Here is a 15398-nt window from a genome sequence, read left to right as displayed (position 1 = left end):
CTGGGTGACAGAGGGTGAAAGTACATGTTTGCCCTGCATCAAGGGCAGCAGCTGGAAGGTGGCCAAAGCCCTGGCTTCAGCACCTCTGCGTGCACAAATACTGAAGGGCACCCCAAAGAGCCCCCTTCCTCTACCCTCACTGCAGGCAGTGGAGAGGACCCTTTCCTCACCTCGAGCCCCCTCTATGGGGTGGGTGCTGCTGTCTGTTGCACAAGCTGTTGATCCATTTCTGTCCATGGAGGTGCCACATGGGGCATTCTTGGAATGGTGCAGAGCAGGGCCTGGGCCCCCCGTGTCAGCCCCAGGCTGTTTCTGAGATGCTGTCCCAGGGTGCGGGGGCACCTTGGGGAGGCAGGAGGGGAACAAGAAAGCAGATGGGGAATAAGGAGTAAAATGCATATTTGAAACACTCTCACCTCTGGCCTTGCTGTGCCCCCCTTCCACCCTATAACTTTCACTGTAGGCAGCAGGGATGTACCTCAACTGCTTGCATTATCACAGGATAGAAAACAGCTTCGGCCTGACCAGGGTTTTCCATAAGCTTGCAAGTATTCGATAGCTCTATAACGGGTGCTTTCCCAGCGTGGGGCTGGGGCTGGCCCCGGAGCGCTGAGGCCGCACGCCCCTGCCTGCAGGGCACAGCTCCCTTACTGGTGTGATTCAGCCCGAAGGAGAGCGACCCCGAGCTGGGGCGGTGCTGGACGAGGAGCACCGTGCTCTCCTGCCTGCAGGGCTGTGCCCGTCGCTGCTGCTTCACTCTCTCTTCTCCTTCCCTCTGCAGAGGCTGGGTGAAGGAAGGTGCCCCTGTCCCTGTCCCCGCTGCCTGCGCAATGTGACACGAAGCAGGGCCGGGCTGTGGCAGGGCCCGGGCCGCCCCTGCCCCGGGGCCACCCATGGGGTGGGTGCGGGCTCTGCTCTCAGCTGCGGCAGCGCTGGAGGCGCCCCGTTACGGGGTGCTGCGGGCCGGGGGCTGCCCCGCTCCCGGCGGCTGCTTTAAGGGGAGGGGCACGGCCAGCTGCTGACCCGTCCCCGCGCTCCGCCGGGACCTTAAATGCTCCGCGGGGCGGCCGGGCCCCGCCGCGGCCAGGTCCGACCCGCCGGCCCCGCCATGGGCTCCCTGGGGCGCTGCCTGTCCCGGGGCCTGCTGCGGGGGCAGCTGGGCCAGAGCCGCTCCCCCGGGCCCCGCTGCTACGGCTCCGGTGAGACACGGCCCCGTCCTGCCCCTTCCCTCTCCTGCCCCGGCCTGGGGACTGGTCCCTGTCCCCAGCCCCGTGCTGTCCCAGCCCCTTCCCTCTCCTGCCCCGGGGACCTATTCCCCATCCCTGCCCTGCCCTGCCCCTTGGGGACTCTGCCCCATCCTTGTCCTGCCCCTGCGGACCCAGGTCTCCCTCCCCACTCTGTCCTCAGTCTTCTGTCCCTCGGGGCTCCCATCCCCATCCTGCCCCCATGTTGCCCCCCTGTGTCCCCTGTCCCGCCATCCCAAGGGCAGCCGCAGGCAGGGCGGCCGGCCCACGGGCTCCTCCAGTTTGTGGTGTGGGCTGGTCCCGCGGTCTCCTGCCCCAGCCCTGTGTGCCGGGATGGGGCAGAGCTGTGGCTGGGGGCTGCCCCAGCGCCGCTCTGCAGGTCCCAGGCTCGGTGTCCCCAGGGCTGCAGTGGGAGGACAGGGCGAGAGCCTGGTGGCGCTGGTCCATGCCCAGCAGCACCAGAGCAGCCGCTGGGCTCGTGGGGTTGGTGCCACCAGCACCGGCCCAGCCCCGCAGCCCAGGACAGGAGCACAAAGCCTGGGCTGGCAGTGGAACACCCCAGCTTCGTGTCCTCTGTCCCTCTCCCTTTCTCTCTTTCCTGTCGCCTCCGCAGCTCCAGCGGGTGGGATGCAGTCCCTTAGGGGACTCGTGTCCCCTCCTGCCAGAGTGTGGTGAAGGGGTGATGGTGATGCCAGACCCTGCTGTGCCATGGGGTGATGGTGAAGCCAGACCCTGCCATCCCATGGTGCTCCATCTGGGTCTCCAGCTGGAGAGCTGTGACCCGCTTTGCGTCCAGGCTGGTGCCCAGGCAGAGGGAAGCACCCGAGGCCGGGCAGCAGCGATGGCACACAGGGTGACACCGGCAGCACCGGCCCAAGGACACAGTGCCTCAGAACCAGCGCCAGCTCATCGCACGCTGGGCTAAAGGGTGTTTCCTGGCCGTGGACGTGTCCCCAAGTGCCTGTCAAGGCTTTGCAGCACGTCCCTTGGGTCTTTGTGAGGCACAGCTTGTCCAGGGGGACACGGCCTCAGGATGGGGACAGGGATGGGGACGGGTTCACCCTGCGGCAGCAGCTGTGGAGCGACAATCTGCGGTGCCCTGCAGGCAGCTTGGGGTGCTGCTGCCGTGTCCCCTGCCCGTGCCGCCCATCTGGTGCTAATACTGGTCCCTCGGTCCCCGTCCAGCCCCCCCGGAGCTGCAGGAGAAGACGCTGGTGCTGGTGAAGCCGGACGCGGTGCAGCGGCGGCTCGTGGGGACCGTCATCCAGCGCTTTGAGCGGCGCGGCTTCAAGCTGGTGGCCATGAAGCTGCTCCAGGTACCCACGGAGCGGCCGCCCGTCTGCCCGGGCAGCCTGGCTCAGGGGGGCGCCGGGACGGGGCTGCCGGGGGGGGACCCTGGCCCCGTGTCCCCACTGTGCCCCCGCGCTGCCGCCAGGCGGACCGCGGTCTCCTGGACAAGCACTACCAGCAGCTGCTGCAGAAGCCCTTCTACCCCGCGCTGCTCGCGTACATGACCTCGGGGCCGCTGGTGGCCATGGTGAGCGCTGCGATGTGGGGCTCGGGGGGCCTGGTGGGGTGTGGGGGGCTCAGGTGTCCCCTGTCCCATAGGTGTGGGAGGGCTACAACGTGGTCAGGTCCACGCGGGCCATGGTGGGGGACACGGACTCGGCGACGGCGGCAGCAGGGACCATCCGGGGGGACCTCAGCATGCACGTCAGCAGGTAGTGACCCCGTGGCCCATGAGGGGCAGGCAGCAGGGCCGGACACGGCACCCGCTGCTCACGGCTCTGCCTTCATTCCGTACAGGAACGTTGTCCATGCCAGTGACTCGGTGGAGACGGCCCAGCGGGAGATCAGCTTCTGGTTCCAGAGGGATGAGCTGGTGGCCTGGGAGAGCGGAGACCGGGACTACACCTATGGGCCATAGGGCAGCCCTTCAATAAACACCAGTGCCCCCAGCCCGGGCTCCGGGCTCCTCCCTTGGGTGCCACCAGCAAGCACTGGGGCAGTCGTGGAAAGCTCTGGGGGCACTGGGATGTCACTGGGAGACCGGGGTGATACTGGGGAATTCTGGGATGCACTGAGGTATCCCCAGGGGGCACTGGAGTGGCATGGGAAGGGTCTGGGAGGCACTGGGATGTCCGTGCCTGACACTGGGCTGATTCTGGGAAGTTATGGGGCGCACTGGGCTTTCCCGGGGGCACTGTGGAGCTCTCGGAGGCGCTGGGCTGTCCCTGGGTGACACTGGGATGCACCGAGCGGTCCCAGGCGTGCACTGAGATGTCCCCGGGGGGCACTGGGAAGCACCGGGACGCGCTGGGCTGTCGCTGGGCGCCGTGGGATGCAATGGGATGCGTCTGGCCCTGTGCGGGCACACGGGGGCGCTGCGGGACCCAGCTCCGGCCCCGTGCCGTTGCCAGGCAACACCTGACGACGCCTGCGCATGCGGAGCGTGGCGGGTGCTCCGGCGAAGACTACATCTCCCGGCAGGCCGTGCGGTTTCGTCCCGCCGTGCCTCGCCGCAGCGGGTCAGAGTTCGGGTTCGAGTCCCGGTGCCTGGCGGGGGTCTGCGCACCATGGCGGAGGCCGCAGCGGGCTCCCGTCCGCCGCCGGACGTGGACGGCGATGAGTGCCTCCGCGAGTACGGGCACCTCTTCAGCCCCGACATCCTGGCGTGAGTGCCGGGCCATGGGGGCGGGTGGCGCTGCGGCAGGCGCGCCGCTCGGGCCGCCTGGGCCAGGGGCTGGGCCCGGCGCTCGGTCCTCACCGTCCCCTCATCCCGCAGGGGCCAGGTCGCGTTCATCACCGGCGGCGGGTCGGGCATCGGCTTCCGCATCGCAGAGATCTTCATGAGGTGCGGCGTGGCCGGGGAGGGCTCCGCGGGCTCCCTCGCCCCGAGGCGGCAGGGGTGTGCCGCTGGCTCTGCTGCGCCGGGAGCCCCCCTCCTGGAGTCCCGCGGGCTCGGAGGGGCAGCGGGCCCTCCAGGGCCTCACGACCCCGCTCACCGGCCGAGCCCCTGGTGACCCCCGGCCGGCGGTCACGGGGGCTTAGCTGCCAGCGCTGCGAGGTCCTCACCCGCCCTTCTTCGCAGGCATGGCTGCCGGACTGTCATTGCAAGCCGGAGCCTGCAGCGGGTGGTGGAGGTGAGTCTGGGACACACAGGGGAAGGGAGGGTTGGGAGTGGGGGGTAAGGAACAGAAGAAATGGCTTATGGCGGGGTCCCACCCGTGTATGTGAGCCTAGAAGAGGCCATGGAGATGCTGCAGGGCTGGAGCAGCTCTGCCTGAGACAGGCTGAGAGAGCTGGGCTGGTTCAGCCTGGAGAAGAGAAGGCCCCTTCAGGGGAGACCTTAGAGCAGCTCCAGTGCCTAAAGGGGCTACAAGAAACCTGGAGAGGGGCTTTGGGCAAGGGCCTGTAGGGACAGGCCAAGGGGGAATGGCTTTAACCTGACAGAGGGGAGACTGAGATGAGCTCTTAGGCAGAAGCTCTTCCCTGTGAGGGTGCTGAGGCGCTGGCACAGGGTCCCCAGAGAAGCTGTGGCTGCCCCATCCCTGGCAGTGTTCAAGGCCAGGTTAGACACAGGGGCTTGGAGCAACCTGGTCTGGTGGAAGGTGTCCCTGCCTGTGGCAGGTCAAACTTGAATCTCAGCTCTGAGTAGAAGACCCCCATGCCAAGGGATCTGTGTGTTGAGCTGGGTACGCGGAGCCCCAGCATCTCAGTTCTCTTGTGTTTGGGGGTGAAGATGCAGGTCTGGAACACACTGACTGAAGAAGCTGAATTCAACTATCTCTGTTTGGGGCAGCTGGGCAGAGCAAACACCCACCCTGGTGTGTGTGACCCCAGCTGGAGTCTGACTGGTCACAATTTCTGCTCCTCACCATGGCTTGTGCTGTGGTCTCAGACTGAAAGCATCCTGACATGAGAGAGCTTTGTGGTTGCATGTGTGGACTTCACTGCAATGCAACAAAGGTCAAACCCAGCTCTTGGGGGTGAGCGGGCATGACCCGGCTGCCTCGCAGACATGGCTTGCTGTCATTCCACATTCCCTCTCGCTCATGTGCGAGAAAACAAGCTGCAAAGCTCAGCAGCTTTCTAGTCCTCAGGGGCTGGAGTTTTTGGACTACACAGGGACTGCTCGCCCAGGCTCTTGGCATATGTGTGGGTTGTTTGGTGCTCAAAGCTTCCCACAGAAGGGCCTGACAAGCCCAAGCAGGAACACAGAGCATCACTGGGTGTTGTGTGGGGTTGCTGCTGAGTTCAGGGTCTCCTGTGCTGAGTTAGCCGGGGGAAAACATGTTCTTAATGGGCACCTTGGGGTGGTTTGTGGCAGAGGCTGAGCTGCAGAGCTGGCCTGAGCTGCCTCTGGGGCAGATACCCTGGTAACTGCTGCTCTGCCCTTTTGCCTGCTGACATATTTTGAATGTAAAGGTTACTTATGGTCCGGCTCATGCCTTCTTGGGGTCCAACCATTGTACCTGCCCTGCAGAGATGTTGCTTGGGGTGTGCTGTGTTGATGCAGGGTCATGGAGCTATCCAGGCTTAGTGAGTTGTAGCCCGCGGGCAGCCTGGTGTTTGTTTGGGAGGAGCTGTAGGAGCTTTCTCAGCTACCTCAGGGCTTTAGCTGCAGGGTGCTGCTGTGCTGGAGCTGTGTTTGTCAGCTCTCTCCCCTGCCCGCAGCATTTGCTGTGTGCTGACTGCGATGTGGCTCCTGCCTGACTTCTTGCTCTGGAACTAACCCCTGCTGAAGAAGAGAGTCCCAGAAAGGATCTCAAGTCTCTTCCTGTTTTGCAGGCCTCCAAAAAGCTGGTGGCAGCCACAGGCCAGCAGTGCCTGCCTCTGTCCATCGATGTCAGGCAGCCCCAAACCATCGTGGCAGCAGTGGATGAAGCACTGAAAGAGTTCAAGCGGATTGACATCCTTGTCAACGGTGAGCTGCTGCAGTGGCCAGGGGGCGGTTTGATACAGGCTCCCTGCCAGGAAGCGCATTTCCTGCTCCTGGAGCTGGTCCTGACTGTGGCCTGGCTGCTTGTTCTTCAGGTGCTGCAGGAAACTTCCTGTGCCCAGCCAGTGCCCTGTCCTTCAATGCCTTCAAGACAGTGATAGATATCGACACCATTGGCACCTTCAACACCTCCAAAGTCCTCTTTGAGAAGTATTTCCGCGTAAGTGGAACCAGAGTCAGAGGATTCGGTGGAGGGGCTCCTGTAGGCAGGGGGTTAGTGTCAAACAAACCACGCTTTGCTCCTGAGGAACTGAGGGAAGTGTGGAGGGCAAACAGGAGTACAGCACCCATGTACCCAGGGCTGTGCTGCTGCGCTGCTGCCACCCACCCTGCTCAGCCCCAGTCTGTTCCCCTACAGACACTGGGAATCCTGCTTGTCCCTACCCCTGGAACTTTAACTGTTGTGGCACCTTCCCACGCTTTGCCACATGCTCGGGAAGAAGCTGTGATCTGCTGCTCCTTTTCCAGCTCCTCTGCTTTCCCTTGGCCTTTGCTTATCCCCTGCATCTCCTCCCTCTCTGGAGGGTCCCCACTGGGTGCCCCAGCTCAGTCAAACTAGGTGGGCAGTGATGCCTCAGCAGTGCAGAGCTGGTAGTGCCAGCCGAGCTCTTGTGCCACTGCTCTTACATGAGAGCACTTGTGCAGCCCCCAGCCTAACACCGCCTCTCCTTTCCTTCCTCAGGACCACGGTGGAGTCATTGTCAACATCACGGCAACACTGAGCTACCGAGGGCAGGCCCTGCAGGTGCATGCTGGTACTGCTAAGGCTGCCATAGGTACTTAAACACTCCTTGCTGGGGCTCTGAGTTGTGGTGGGCCAGTAAGGAAGCCAGTTCTTCCCAAATATTGGGGTGGCAAGACATCCTTGGGAGAGCTGAATATGAATTGGTGTGGCTACTACATGCCTGATTTTGGGATGAGGCTCTTCTCTCCCCCAGGCCTCTTCTGGGGCCCTTTGCTCTTGGCCAGTCTTCTGTGCCCTCCAAACGTTACTGGAATGACTTTGCTCTCCTTTCTCAGTCCTGTTGTGATCCCTTCCCAGATGCCATGACCCGTCACCTTGCTGTGGAGTGGGGACCCAACAACGTCCGAGTGAACAGCCTGGCACCGGGCCCCATTACTGGCACCGAGGGCTACCGGCGGCTGGGTGAGAGCAACCTGGGGCTCCTGTTTCTGTCTTGGTGGTGGCTTCCTGGCATCTGCTCGGGAGGGGACTGAGGGGCCACCAGGGCTGTGCAGCTCATGGGGCTGTTGCTGCTGAGCACGGCTGCCCCATGCCTGCAGTGGTGTGTCCCTTATGGGGGACAGTCCTCCCCACGTCCTCGGTACCTCGCAGGGCACCGATTTTAGTCTGTCAAGCATCAGCTTTTTGAGCTTTGATGACAAGGTGTAACATGCTCACCGCAGCCAGCTGCCCTGCCTGATGGTTGCAGTCCGTCAGTGGAGTGCTGGTTCAGCCCTGGAGGCTGGAAGGGCTCTACAGGGTCCTGTCTTGAGCTCACTGTGCAGTACAAACCCCACTGCTGGGTTTGAGCTCCCCTCCTTTAACCCTCTGCTCAGGCCTTTGGCCCTGGGCTGTCCCCAGGGCTGTGCCAGGATCTCACCAGGTTCCCTGGGCTCTCGGCAAGCCCCATGCAGTGTCTGGCAGCAGTGGTGGTGGGCTGGTGGGCCTGTGATTGAGGCTGACTTCTCCCGCTCCTAGGTGGGAAGTTTGCTGAGGAAGCAAGCCATTTCGACATGATACCCCTGCAGCGTGCAGGGAACAAGACGGAGATCGCCCACAGCACGCTGTACCTGGCGAGCCCACTCTCCTCCTATGTGACAGGCACCACCCTGGTCGTGGATGGTGGGAGCTGGCTGACCTCTGCCAACAGCTTCCCTGCCTTGCTGGGTATTGCTTCACCCTCTGCTAAACTCTAGGTGATGTGCATTTCCCCCTCCATGGGACTAGAGCAGGGCCTCTGTCACAAACCCGGTTGCCCCATGGTACTGGGGGTACAACTGCTCTTGCAGTGGGTACAGTGTTACCTTCTGCAGGTGTCCTGGTTGTCCCAGGCTCTGCCCCTCCTGAGGCAAATACTGTGCTGGGGAAGAGGCAGGTTCTGGGTGTTGGGGTCTGTGGGTGAGGGCAGCCAGCCCATCTCTCAGTTTGGCAGTGCTTGTTCTCAAACCTTCCTCTGCCTTTGGGGTGGAGAAAAGGGTCACAGCCCATGGTGTGGTCAGAGCAGGCACAGAGCAAATGGAGAACATATCTGCATCCTCATGGGCAGCTCCTAAGGATGAAGTGGGAAGGGCAGGAGACCTGGCTGGGTTTTTCCTCTGAGCTGGCAGTTGACATGGTACCCCTTGTTCTGCTGGGGGATGCTTGTCTGGACGCTGCTGTGTGTCCCCTGAAGTGATAGGATGTTCCTTTTCTGTGTCCCACCAGCAGGATTGGGCACAGAGTCCTGACAACCTCCGACTCCCTTTTCCTTCCTTCCTTCCTTGCATGAGCTACTGCAGCATGTTGTGCGTTACTGCCTGTGTCTGCAGAGGTGGGAAGGGAGCTGGTGCTTCCTGGGAGAGGGGTCTCCTTCCTTCCCCTCTCTGCAGGTGCTGCCCCATGAGCAGGGCAGGACTGTACGCACCTCCATGCTGTCTTGCAGATTTCTGGGCTGCAGGAGCAAGCAAAAATCACTGATGGACAGCCTGAGACTGACTGACAGACATGCATGGGACCAAATGCTGCTGCGCTGGGACACCTCGGGGGGCTGGCTCCCCGGTGGAGCTGATGGCTGGTGGGGGGTGATACTGCTGATCCTGCCATCAGCTGGGAGGAGGGAGCCCCAGTGGTGCTGTGGGGAGCAAGCTCACCCTTCACCCCACCATTCTGTGCCATTACTTCCCTCTGCGTTGATGTGGCTGAGGGTGCGGGGACAGCACGGGGTGGGCGGGCTGTGTTCTGAGTTGTTCTCCTGACTTCCCAAGTCCCAAGCGGTGCCATCTTCTTCCTCTTCTGTCCCCCATCTCAGCCTGAGAGCTGCCCAGGACCCCCGGCAGCAGTTTCTTTTGGAGCCTGGGGTTCAGTTCAGCGCTGGGGCCAGCTCTGCATGGCAGGAGGAGCTGGTGGCTCTGGGAGGGGAAACAAGGGCCAGGCTGGCCCCTGGCAGCGGAAGTCTGACAGGGGCCAGTGGTCCTCAGAGGCTGCCATGGATGATGGATGCAGGAGCAGAGGTGGTGTGAGGTCACATCCCAATGGAGCTGGCTCTAGCTGCTGTGGGTCACAGCAGTGTATCTCTTGGGAGCCTGGGGTCTCCAGTTGTCTGTCTGACACCCATCTGTCTGTCACACCAGTGTCAGGCTGTCTCCTTCCTCCACAGGGACACTACAGCTGAGGGTCAATCAAGGGCTAGGTGAAATCCTCTCCTTCCCTAGCAGGGTGCTGGGTTACCGAGCGGCTGGAGCTCAGCCCGTGTCTGGTGCCAGCACCTGGGGGATACACACGCTGCTGTGTGCAGCAGCCTTCTGCTGCTGACAGCAGTTTTTAAGCTTATCCTGAATTCCATGAAGCTTTTCCTACTTGATTGCATTTCCTACTTCATTGTAGACTCGCCAGGTTTTGCTTCTTCCTCCAGGCCATGAATAAAGAACTTCCACCCTGAGCTGTGACGCCTGTCATCAGTTTGACTGTGCCAGGGGATGATCCTGAAGGTTTGGCTGCTGGAAGCTTGGGAATGCTTGCGCTCCTTGTCTTTGTGAGGCAGCAGCGTCAGGAGCTTTAGGAGTCTTTGGTCAGAGCATTGCTGCAGTAGCTCGCTGCTGTATGAGCAAAGCTTGCACGTGGGCCCTGCCGCGCTGGCTGGTCCTGCTGCTCCAAACTGGGCTCTGAGGGAGGGTGGAAAACTTGTTCCTGCCAGCAGAGCCTTCTGTGGTCCCAGTGCTGCAGGACAGAGGTGCTGAGAAGACTCGGGGGAAGACCCGTTGACCCTGTCAGAGGAGATGGGGATGTGGTGCTTGAACTGAGGTCCTTTGCCTGGGTGTCTTCTGGGGTTTGCCTCCAGCCACAATATCCCTCTTCCCAGCTATCAGGATGAGTGGTTTCTACTGGTGAAGGTACGGCTTTGATGTTTGTTGGTCCCTGCTGCAGTCTCCTGCTCTCAGGTTCCAGGAGGGTCCGCGTACGGAACCGTGTCTTGTTGAACCACCCGCACACAAGCGCGCTGGGGACTGTCCCCGCGTGTAGAAGCTGTGGTCCCTCGGGGAGCCCTTGGCTTTACCCACACCCTGGCAGCCCCCCGGTGTGTGGGGCACATGGAGGCACATCCCGAGCGCCGGGGCAGGCTCAGCCCGAGGCGGAAGGAGAGCGGCCGCTAACGGGCTGGGAACGCCGGCAGCCGCGCGGATAAAACCGGGGGGCTTGGGCCGTCGGCGGCGGCCGGGCGGGGACAGAGGCTGCCCGACCCCGGGGCGGGGCTCAAGGGGCGGCTGGGGGGGCCGGTGCCCCCCGGTGCCCGGTTACCCCCCTCCAGAGGGGGGCGCAGGCCCCGGTGCCCCCCCCCCCCCCGCCAGTGCCCCGCGGGGGGGGGAACGGGCAGCACATGCGAGCGCGCCGGAGCGGTGGAAGGGGCGTGGCCTCCGCGCGGCCTCGCTCTGCCGTCAGGGCGGGTGGGCGGGGCCTCGGCACAGGCAGGCGGGTTACGTCACCGGCCAGCGGCCGCCGCTGCGGCGGCGGTGCCGGGCTGGATCTGGGGGTTCACCGCGGGCGGCCATAGAGCCGCGGCGCGGGCGGGCGGGCGGGCTGTTTGTCGGCGCCGCCGCCTCCTCACCGGGCCGCGGGGAGCACTCGCGTCCCCAGGCGTTCGGGGCCGCCCCTCCCGCCGGGCGGAGCGGGGCTGTCCCTGGTGGCGGCGGGGTGGAGCGGGGCTGTCCCCGGTGGCCGTGCTGCGGGCGGGGCCCGCGCCGCCTCGCACAAAGCCTTGCGCCTGGGAGCGGGCGGAGCTACCGACATCACCGCCCCGGTACCGGCAGCGCCGCGCCGGGCGGCCGCGATGTGAGCGGGTGATGGCCGCGGGGCATGGCCGCCGGGCAGCGGCGGGCCGGGCGGCGGCGGGCGCTGAGCGCCGCCGGTGAAAATGGAGCCGCATCCGCCGGCGGCCGTGCCCGAGCCCCCGCTCCCCCGGGGGCCGTGGCGGGACGGGCTGAGCCCGGAGCCGGAGCTGGAGCTGGAGCTAGAACCGGAGCCGGGCCCCTGGGCACCTGAGGCCGCCGAGCCCGCCCTGGGGCCGCCGCCGTGGTCCCCGCCGGAGCTGGGGGGCTGCCCCGACGAGCCCCCGGCCCGGCCCGAGGAGGAGCCGCGCCTCCGCCCCGTCTTCGACGCCCTGGACCGCGATGGCGACGGCTTCGTGCGGGTGGAGGAGTTCGTCCAATTCGCCACGGCCTACGGTGCCGAGCAGGTGAGGCCGGGGCACCGGCAAAGCCGCCTCCCGCACCTGCCCACCCGGGGCCGGGGTGTGCGTCTCCGGTTGGTTGTAATCCGGCGGAGCCTCCCCGGGGCCGTCGGTAGTCCCGTGTGTGCCCGACGGGCTGCTCGTGTCCGCGTCGAGCCTCCGGAGAGCGGGTCATGAGGGAGGGCAGTGTCCGTGTCCCGGTGAAGGGCATGTGCGGGCTTCCAGGGGTGCGGGAGGCACGCAGGGAGCTGGGCAGAACCGATTTTCCGGGTCCCAGTCCGCTTGGAGCAGCATCCCAGCGGTGCCGCTGTGCGCCCGCATCCCCTCTCTTTGTTCTCTATCAGTACCACATTGAGGTGTGAGCAGCTCCCGCGTCTGAGGGATCAGCAGCTGCATCCCGGGATCTTGGGATCGGCTCCCTTCCCCTGCGTGGCCTTGCTGCCCCCGCGCTGGGTGTGCGGTACCTTGCTTATCCCGGGTCTGTGGGTTTTTCCCTTCCTTTCTGCTGCTTTCGGTCACAGTGGGCTTGTGTTTCCTTGCACCGGATCAGATGTGATGTAATTTGAAGCTGCCTGGTATGACCCAAAATGGAGCGAGCTCCAGCAGCATACCGGGGAATGGGAATGGATTTGTGCACGGTTTGTTGGCCTGTGCTGATGTCGCTACAAGAAAAAATGTTTATTGTTTTAGTGTGTGCAGGTATTGGGAAGTTCCTGTGTGCTCACCCAGGAGATCTGCCTCAGTTCTCCAGCTGAGGCTGCTGGGCACATATCAAAGTGGCATGACAAAGCAAATCATCATGTGTGAAGGAGTGTTTTGGTGGAGGAAGGGCTCCTCATCTCTGTCCTCATGGTGAAAGCACTTCTGCAAGATAAAACAGGCATTTCTTGTAGGAAATAGCTCTATAAAGTGCAGATGTGTAACTTCTTTGCCAGATTCCTGCTGTGGTAAGGGGCACTGTGGATCGTTTACTGCCTCACTGTGTGGTTAACCAGGTAGCATAATGGCACCGGGGAGCGTTACAAGATATCTCAGCAACGTGCTGCTGCGTCTGCTGGGTGGGAGAACCTTTATCCAGTGTAAAACCTCTGACTTGCATCTTCCTGCTGCGGACCAGGTGCTCTCTGCATCCACCCCTTGCTCTTGCTGGCAGAGAAAGCAGGAGGTTGTGTCGCTCCACGGATGCTCACGGACCCTGGGCATGATGGCCATGGCTTTGGGGCATGGTGGGAGCTGGCCAGGGGACTCTTTGCCTCAGTGCGCCTCTCCCTTGGTGTAGAGAAGCCCAAGTGCATGGGAAGCAGGATGTCCAGGGAGAGTTTGTGTCACTAAAAGCTGTCTGTTCACACAGACCCCACTTAGCAGTGGCTGGCTGCAGGCTCCTCGCCTTGGCTGTCCCTCTGAAGTGGCTTGTTCCTTCCCACTGAACACAGCCACCAGTAACACTGTCTCTGCTGAAATACTTTATGCTTTTTAGACGCATTTATCTCCAGCAAGAGGCTTTTATAACTAACTCCCAGCATGTAGAACAACCGTGTCTCTGTACAGCAAGTGCTGAGCACCCTGGTGATGGTGATGTGGCAGCAGCTGAGCCAACAGGTAACAGGCAGCTTAGGGAGTGCAGCCAGGTTCCTTTTGCATAGCCTGTCTATGAAGAAGCAGTAATATTTGGGCTTCCTCTGCATGCAAGAGGGGTTATTAGGAGCCTGCAGCTTAGATAAGCAAGAGGGCACACTGAGTGTGAGGGAGGAGGGCTTGGTGATGGGCTCTGTGAGCTCCCAGCAGACATGCAGAGTAATAAAGAGGGATGTTCCGGCGAAGTTTCTTGACCTGTTTTGTGTTAAGATGTAACTTGGGCCAAAAAGAGGTCTTTTGGAAAATGGAAACCCAGCTTGGGTGACAGTTAAGGGATAGGAGCATCACTGGGTCAGTGAAATGATGTTGAGGCAACTAAAGGGAATCTTCAGGGTGCAGTCAAAGGTTTTAGTACATCTGGAACTGGGAAGCTTGAAAGAGAGGTTCCTGGGTTGGATGGCTCAAGGAGGGATTGGGTAGCAGTCAGCAGGGAGTAGTTAATGAGAAGCAAATTCCAGTCCTCTTACTATCAAGAGGAGGTACCTGCTTCCTTCCCTTCTGCCTCCTCCCTCCCTGTTTCTGGGTGTGTGCATGGGAGGTACACATGGGGCCGTGGGGGGGCAGATGGCTACGTTTAAGCAGACCAAGTCCTCAGCTGATTCATCTGAGGGTTCCAAGAGGGCTGGAGGGCTGAGGAAGGCTCGTGTATGTGTGTGTAACCACATGTACCAGGGAGCTGGAGAGCAGCAAGTGTTGTCTTAGCGTTCAGTAAAACACCAGCGGCATTTATGGGCTACTGAGCTCAGCGCTGTTGGGTTACTTGGCTGAAACAATTATTAGCTAAATGTCAAAGGAAAGAGACCAGCTGGCGTTTATTCCCTAAAAATGGCATGACTGTGAATCCCTTAGGATGGGTTTTTTTCTTTGCGTGATGACAATCATGGGTAGAGCAATGGGGGGGGGGGGGGGGGGGGCTTGATTTGGGTTTTGGGTTGGTGTTTTTTTGGTTAAGTAGCTTGAGTTGTTGAAAGACTACCTTAAGGCGTTTCATGGCTGCAGTATGTTCTGATGGTGCAGTGCTGGTATGGGCTAGACGAGACCGAGGCATGGAAATCTAAAGATGGTTTGTTCTTCTCTGAAGTGATAAAAATTGATGGGGATTGAGGCTCTCCCTGGTAAAAGGTGTATGGGAAGGATGATGCCAAGGCCCCAACAGTGGGGTGACACCCTAAATAGGGGTGAGCTTGAGCAAGGACGATACAGCCATGTGGAGGTCCTCCAGCGCTCTGTAATGGGGGTGTTTGGCAGACACTGACCATTGTGCTGCTTGGAAAGCTTGATAGGACCTGTTGTACTTGTAAACAAGATGTGGGGTAGAAAAGCCTTGAAGCCAACTTGACTTTGGATGCGGAATATGTGGACCGCTCACAAGTCGCATGTGAGGCAGTTTCTAATGGTGTTGTATTGTCATAGAATCCCAGACTGGTTTGGGTTGGAAGGGATGTTAAAGCTCATCCAGTTCCAACCCCCTGCCATGGGCAGGGACACCTTCCACTAGACCAGGTTGCTCCAAGCCCCATCCACCTGGCCTGGGATGGGGCATTTTTGCTGTCTTCTTTCCTTCCTCTTTATTGCCACACTTCAGCAGGGAAGGGATGCTCCCTTGGAGCTCTGTGTGTGCCGCAGCAGTGAGGGGGATCCCTCTGGCTGGTACCAAAACCTGCAGTAAGGTTCGTTAGGCAGGGAGCTGGGAAGTAGAGGCGCACTTAACATAACTTTCGTGTCACCTTGTAAAGCAAGGAGGGTCATGTCTTGCAGTTCTGTGGGTTATACAGAACGTAAGGCTGTCGTGCAATGATTTTAAACCAGCAAATCGATGGTTCATCTTGCCTGCTGTACGGTTGCACTGTGTCTGTCCCATGGGTGACAGAGGCAGACCCTTTTCTCACAAGACTGTTGCTCTGAAAATGCAGGGTTGGGGCAGAGGAGCACCAAGTGTTTGTAAGGCATGAACAGAGGCTGCGCTGCTGCCATCTCCGGGTTTCCCTCCCTGGTTTTGTTCTTCTTTAGCTCTAGAAGACAACTGGGGTGGAAGAGCCTCTTGCACCGCTTGATCTCGCTGCTCCACTGAGCAGAAGTCCCAGAGTTTGT

General features: G+C 61.4%; 3 protein-coding genes across 7 annotated transcripts in view; all 3 read left to right on the top strand.

Annotated features, from left to right (window-relative positions):
- The first annotated feature begins 983 nt into the window (after positions 1 to 983).
- Positions 984 to 3202, top strand: NME4 (NME/NM23 nucleoside diphosphate kinase 4). 2 transcript variants are annotated; one of them, XM_065683738.1, is made up of 5 exons: positions 1010 to 1199; positions 2430 to 2560; positions 2680 to 2781; positions 2853 to 2965; positions 3051 to 3202. In XM_065683738.1, the coding sequence occupies exons 1-5, from the start codon at positions 1052 to 1054 to the stop codon at positions 3169 to 3171; spliced, it is 615 nt and encodes a 204-aa protein (XP_065539810.1). In that variant the 5' UTR covers positions 1010 to 1051; the 3' UTR covers positions 3172 to 3202. The 2 variants fall into 2 exon arrangements, with proteins under 2 accessions (XP_065539811.1, XP_065539810.1); XM_065683739.1 differs by lacking the exon at positions 2680 to 2781 and having other exon boundaries at positions 984 to 1199.
- A 102-nt stretch (positions 3203 to 3304) lies between these two features.
- DECR2 (2,4-dienoyl-CoA reductase 2) lies at positions 3305 to 9887 on the top strand. 3 transcript variants are annotated; one of them, XM_065683734.1, is made up of 9 exons: positions 3305 to 3918; positions 4030 to 4098; positions 4336 to 4387; positions 6036 to 6171; positions 6282 to 6406; positions 6929 to 7022; positions 7289 to 7393; positions 7949 to 8137; positions 8892 to 9887. In XM_065683734.1, exons 1-9 carry the CDS (start codon positions 3596 to 3598, stop codon positions 8924 to 8926), a joined length of 1128 nt encoding a protein of 375 aa, XP_065539806.1. In that variant the 5' UTR covers positions 3305 to 3595; the 3' UTR covers positions 8927 to 9887. The 3 variants fall into 3 exon arrangements, with proteins under 3 accessions (XP_065539806.1, XP_065539807.1, XP_065539808.1); XM_065683735.1 differs by having other exon boundaries at positions 7949 to 8166; XM_065683736.1 differs by lacking the exon at positions 7949 to 8137.
- A 1196-nt stretch (positions 9888 to 11083) lies between these two features.
- Positions 11084 to 15398, top strand: part of RAB11FIP3 (RAB11 family interacting protein 3) — a 77871-nt gene continuing 73556 nt past the window's right edge. The window contains exon 1 of one of the 2 annotated variants that reach the window (XM_065683726.1): positions 11084 to 11678. In XM_065683726.1, the coding sequence (XP_065539798.1) occupies positions 11358 to 11678 (321 nt within the window). In that variant the 5' untranslated portion in view covers positions 11084 to 11357. The remainder of the gene's footprint in view (positions 11679 to 15398) is intronic. The other variant, XM_065683727.1, reaches the window with a different exon arrangement.

Source organism: Lathamus discolor, chromosome 6 (genome assembly GCF_037157495.1).
Source record: "Lathamus discolor isolate bLatDis1 chromosome 6, bLatDis1.hap1, whole genome shotgun sequence".
NCBI lineage: Eukaryota > Metazoa > Chordata > Aves > Psittaciformes > Psittacidae > Lathamus > Lathamus discolor.
Note: the sequence above shows the minus strand (reverse complement) of the source record. Positions and strands in the feature narration are given on the sequence as shown.

Excerpts from the sequence above, each read along its gene's own strand:
- NME4 (XM_065683738.1), top strand. The coding sequence starts at position 1,052 with ATGCTCCGCGGGGCGGCCGGGCCCCGCCGCGGCCAGGTCCGACCCGCC. Across the intron at positions 1,200-2,429 it reads GCCCCGCTGCTACGGCTCCG|CCCCCCCGGAGCTGCAGGAG; the intron begins GTGAGACACGGC and ends GTCCCCGTCCAG. Across the intron at positions 2,561-2,679 it reads TGGCCATGAAGCTGCTCCAG|GCGGACCGCGGTCTCCTGGA; the intron begins GTACCCACGGAG and ends CGCTGCCGCCAG.
- DECR2 (XM_065683734.1), top strand. The coding sequence starts at position 3,596 with ATGCGTCTGGCCCTGTGCGGGCACACGGGGGCGCTGCGGGACCCAGCT. Across the intron at positions 6,407-6,928 it reads TCTTTGAGAAGTATTTCCGC|GACCACGGTGGAGTCATTGT; the intron begins GTAAGTGGAACC and ends TTCCTTCCTCAG. Across the intron at positions 7,394-7,948 it reads CGAGGGCTACCGGCGGCTGG|GTGGGAAGTTTGCTGAGGAA; the intron begins GTGAGAGCAACC and ends TCCCGCTCCTAG.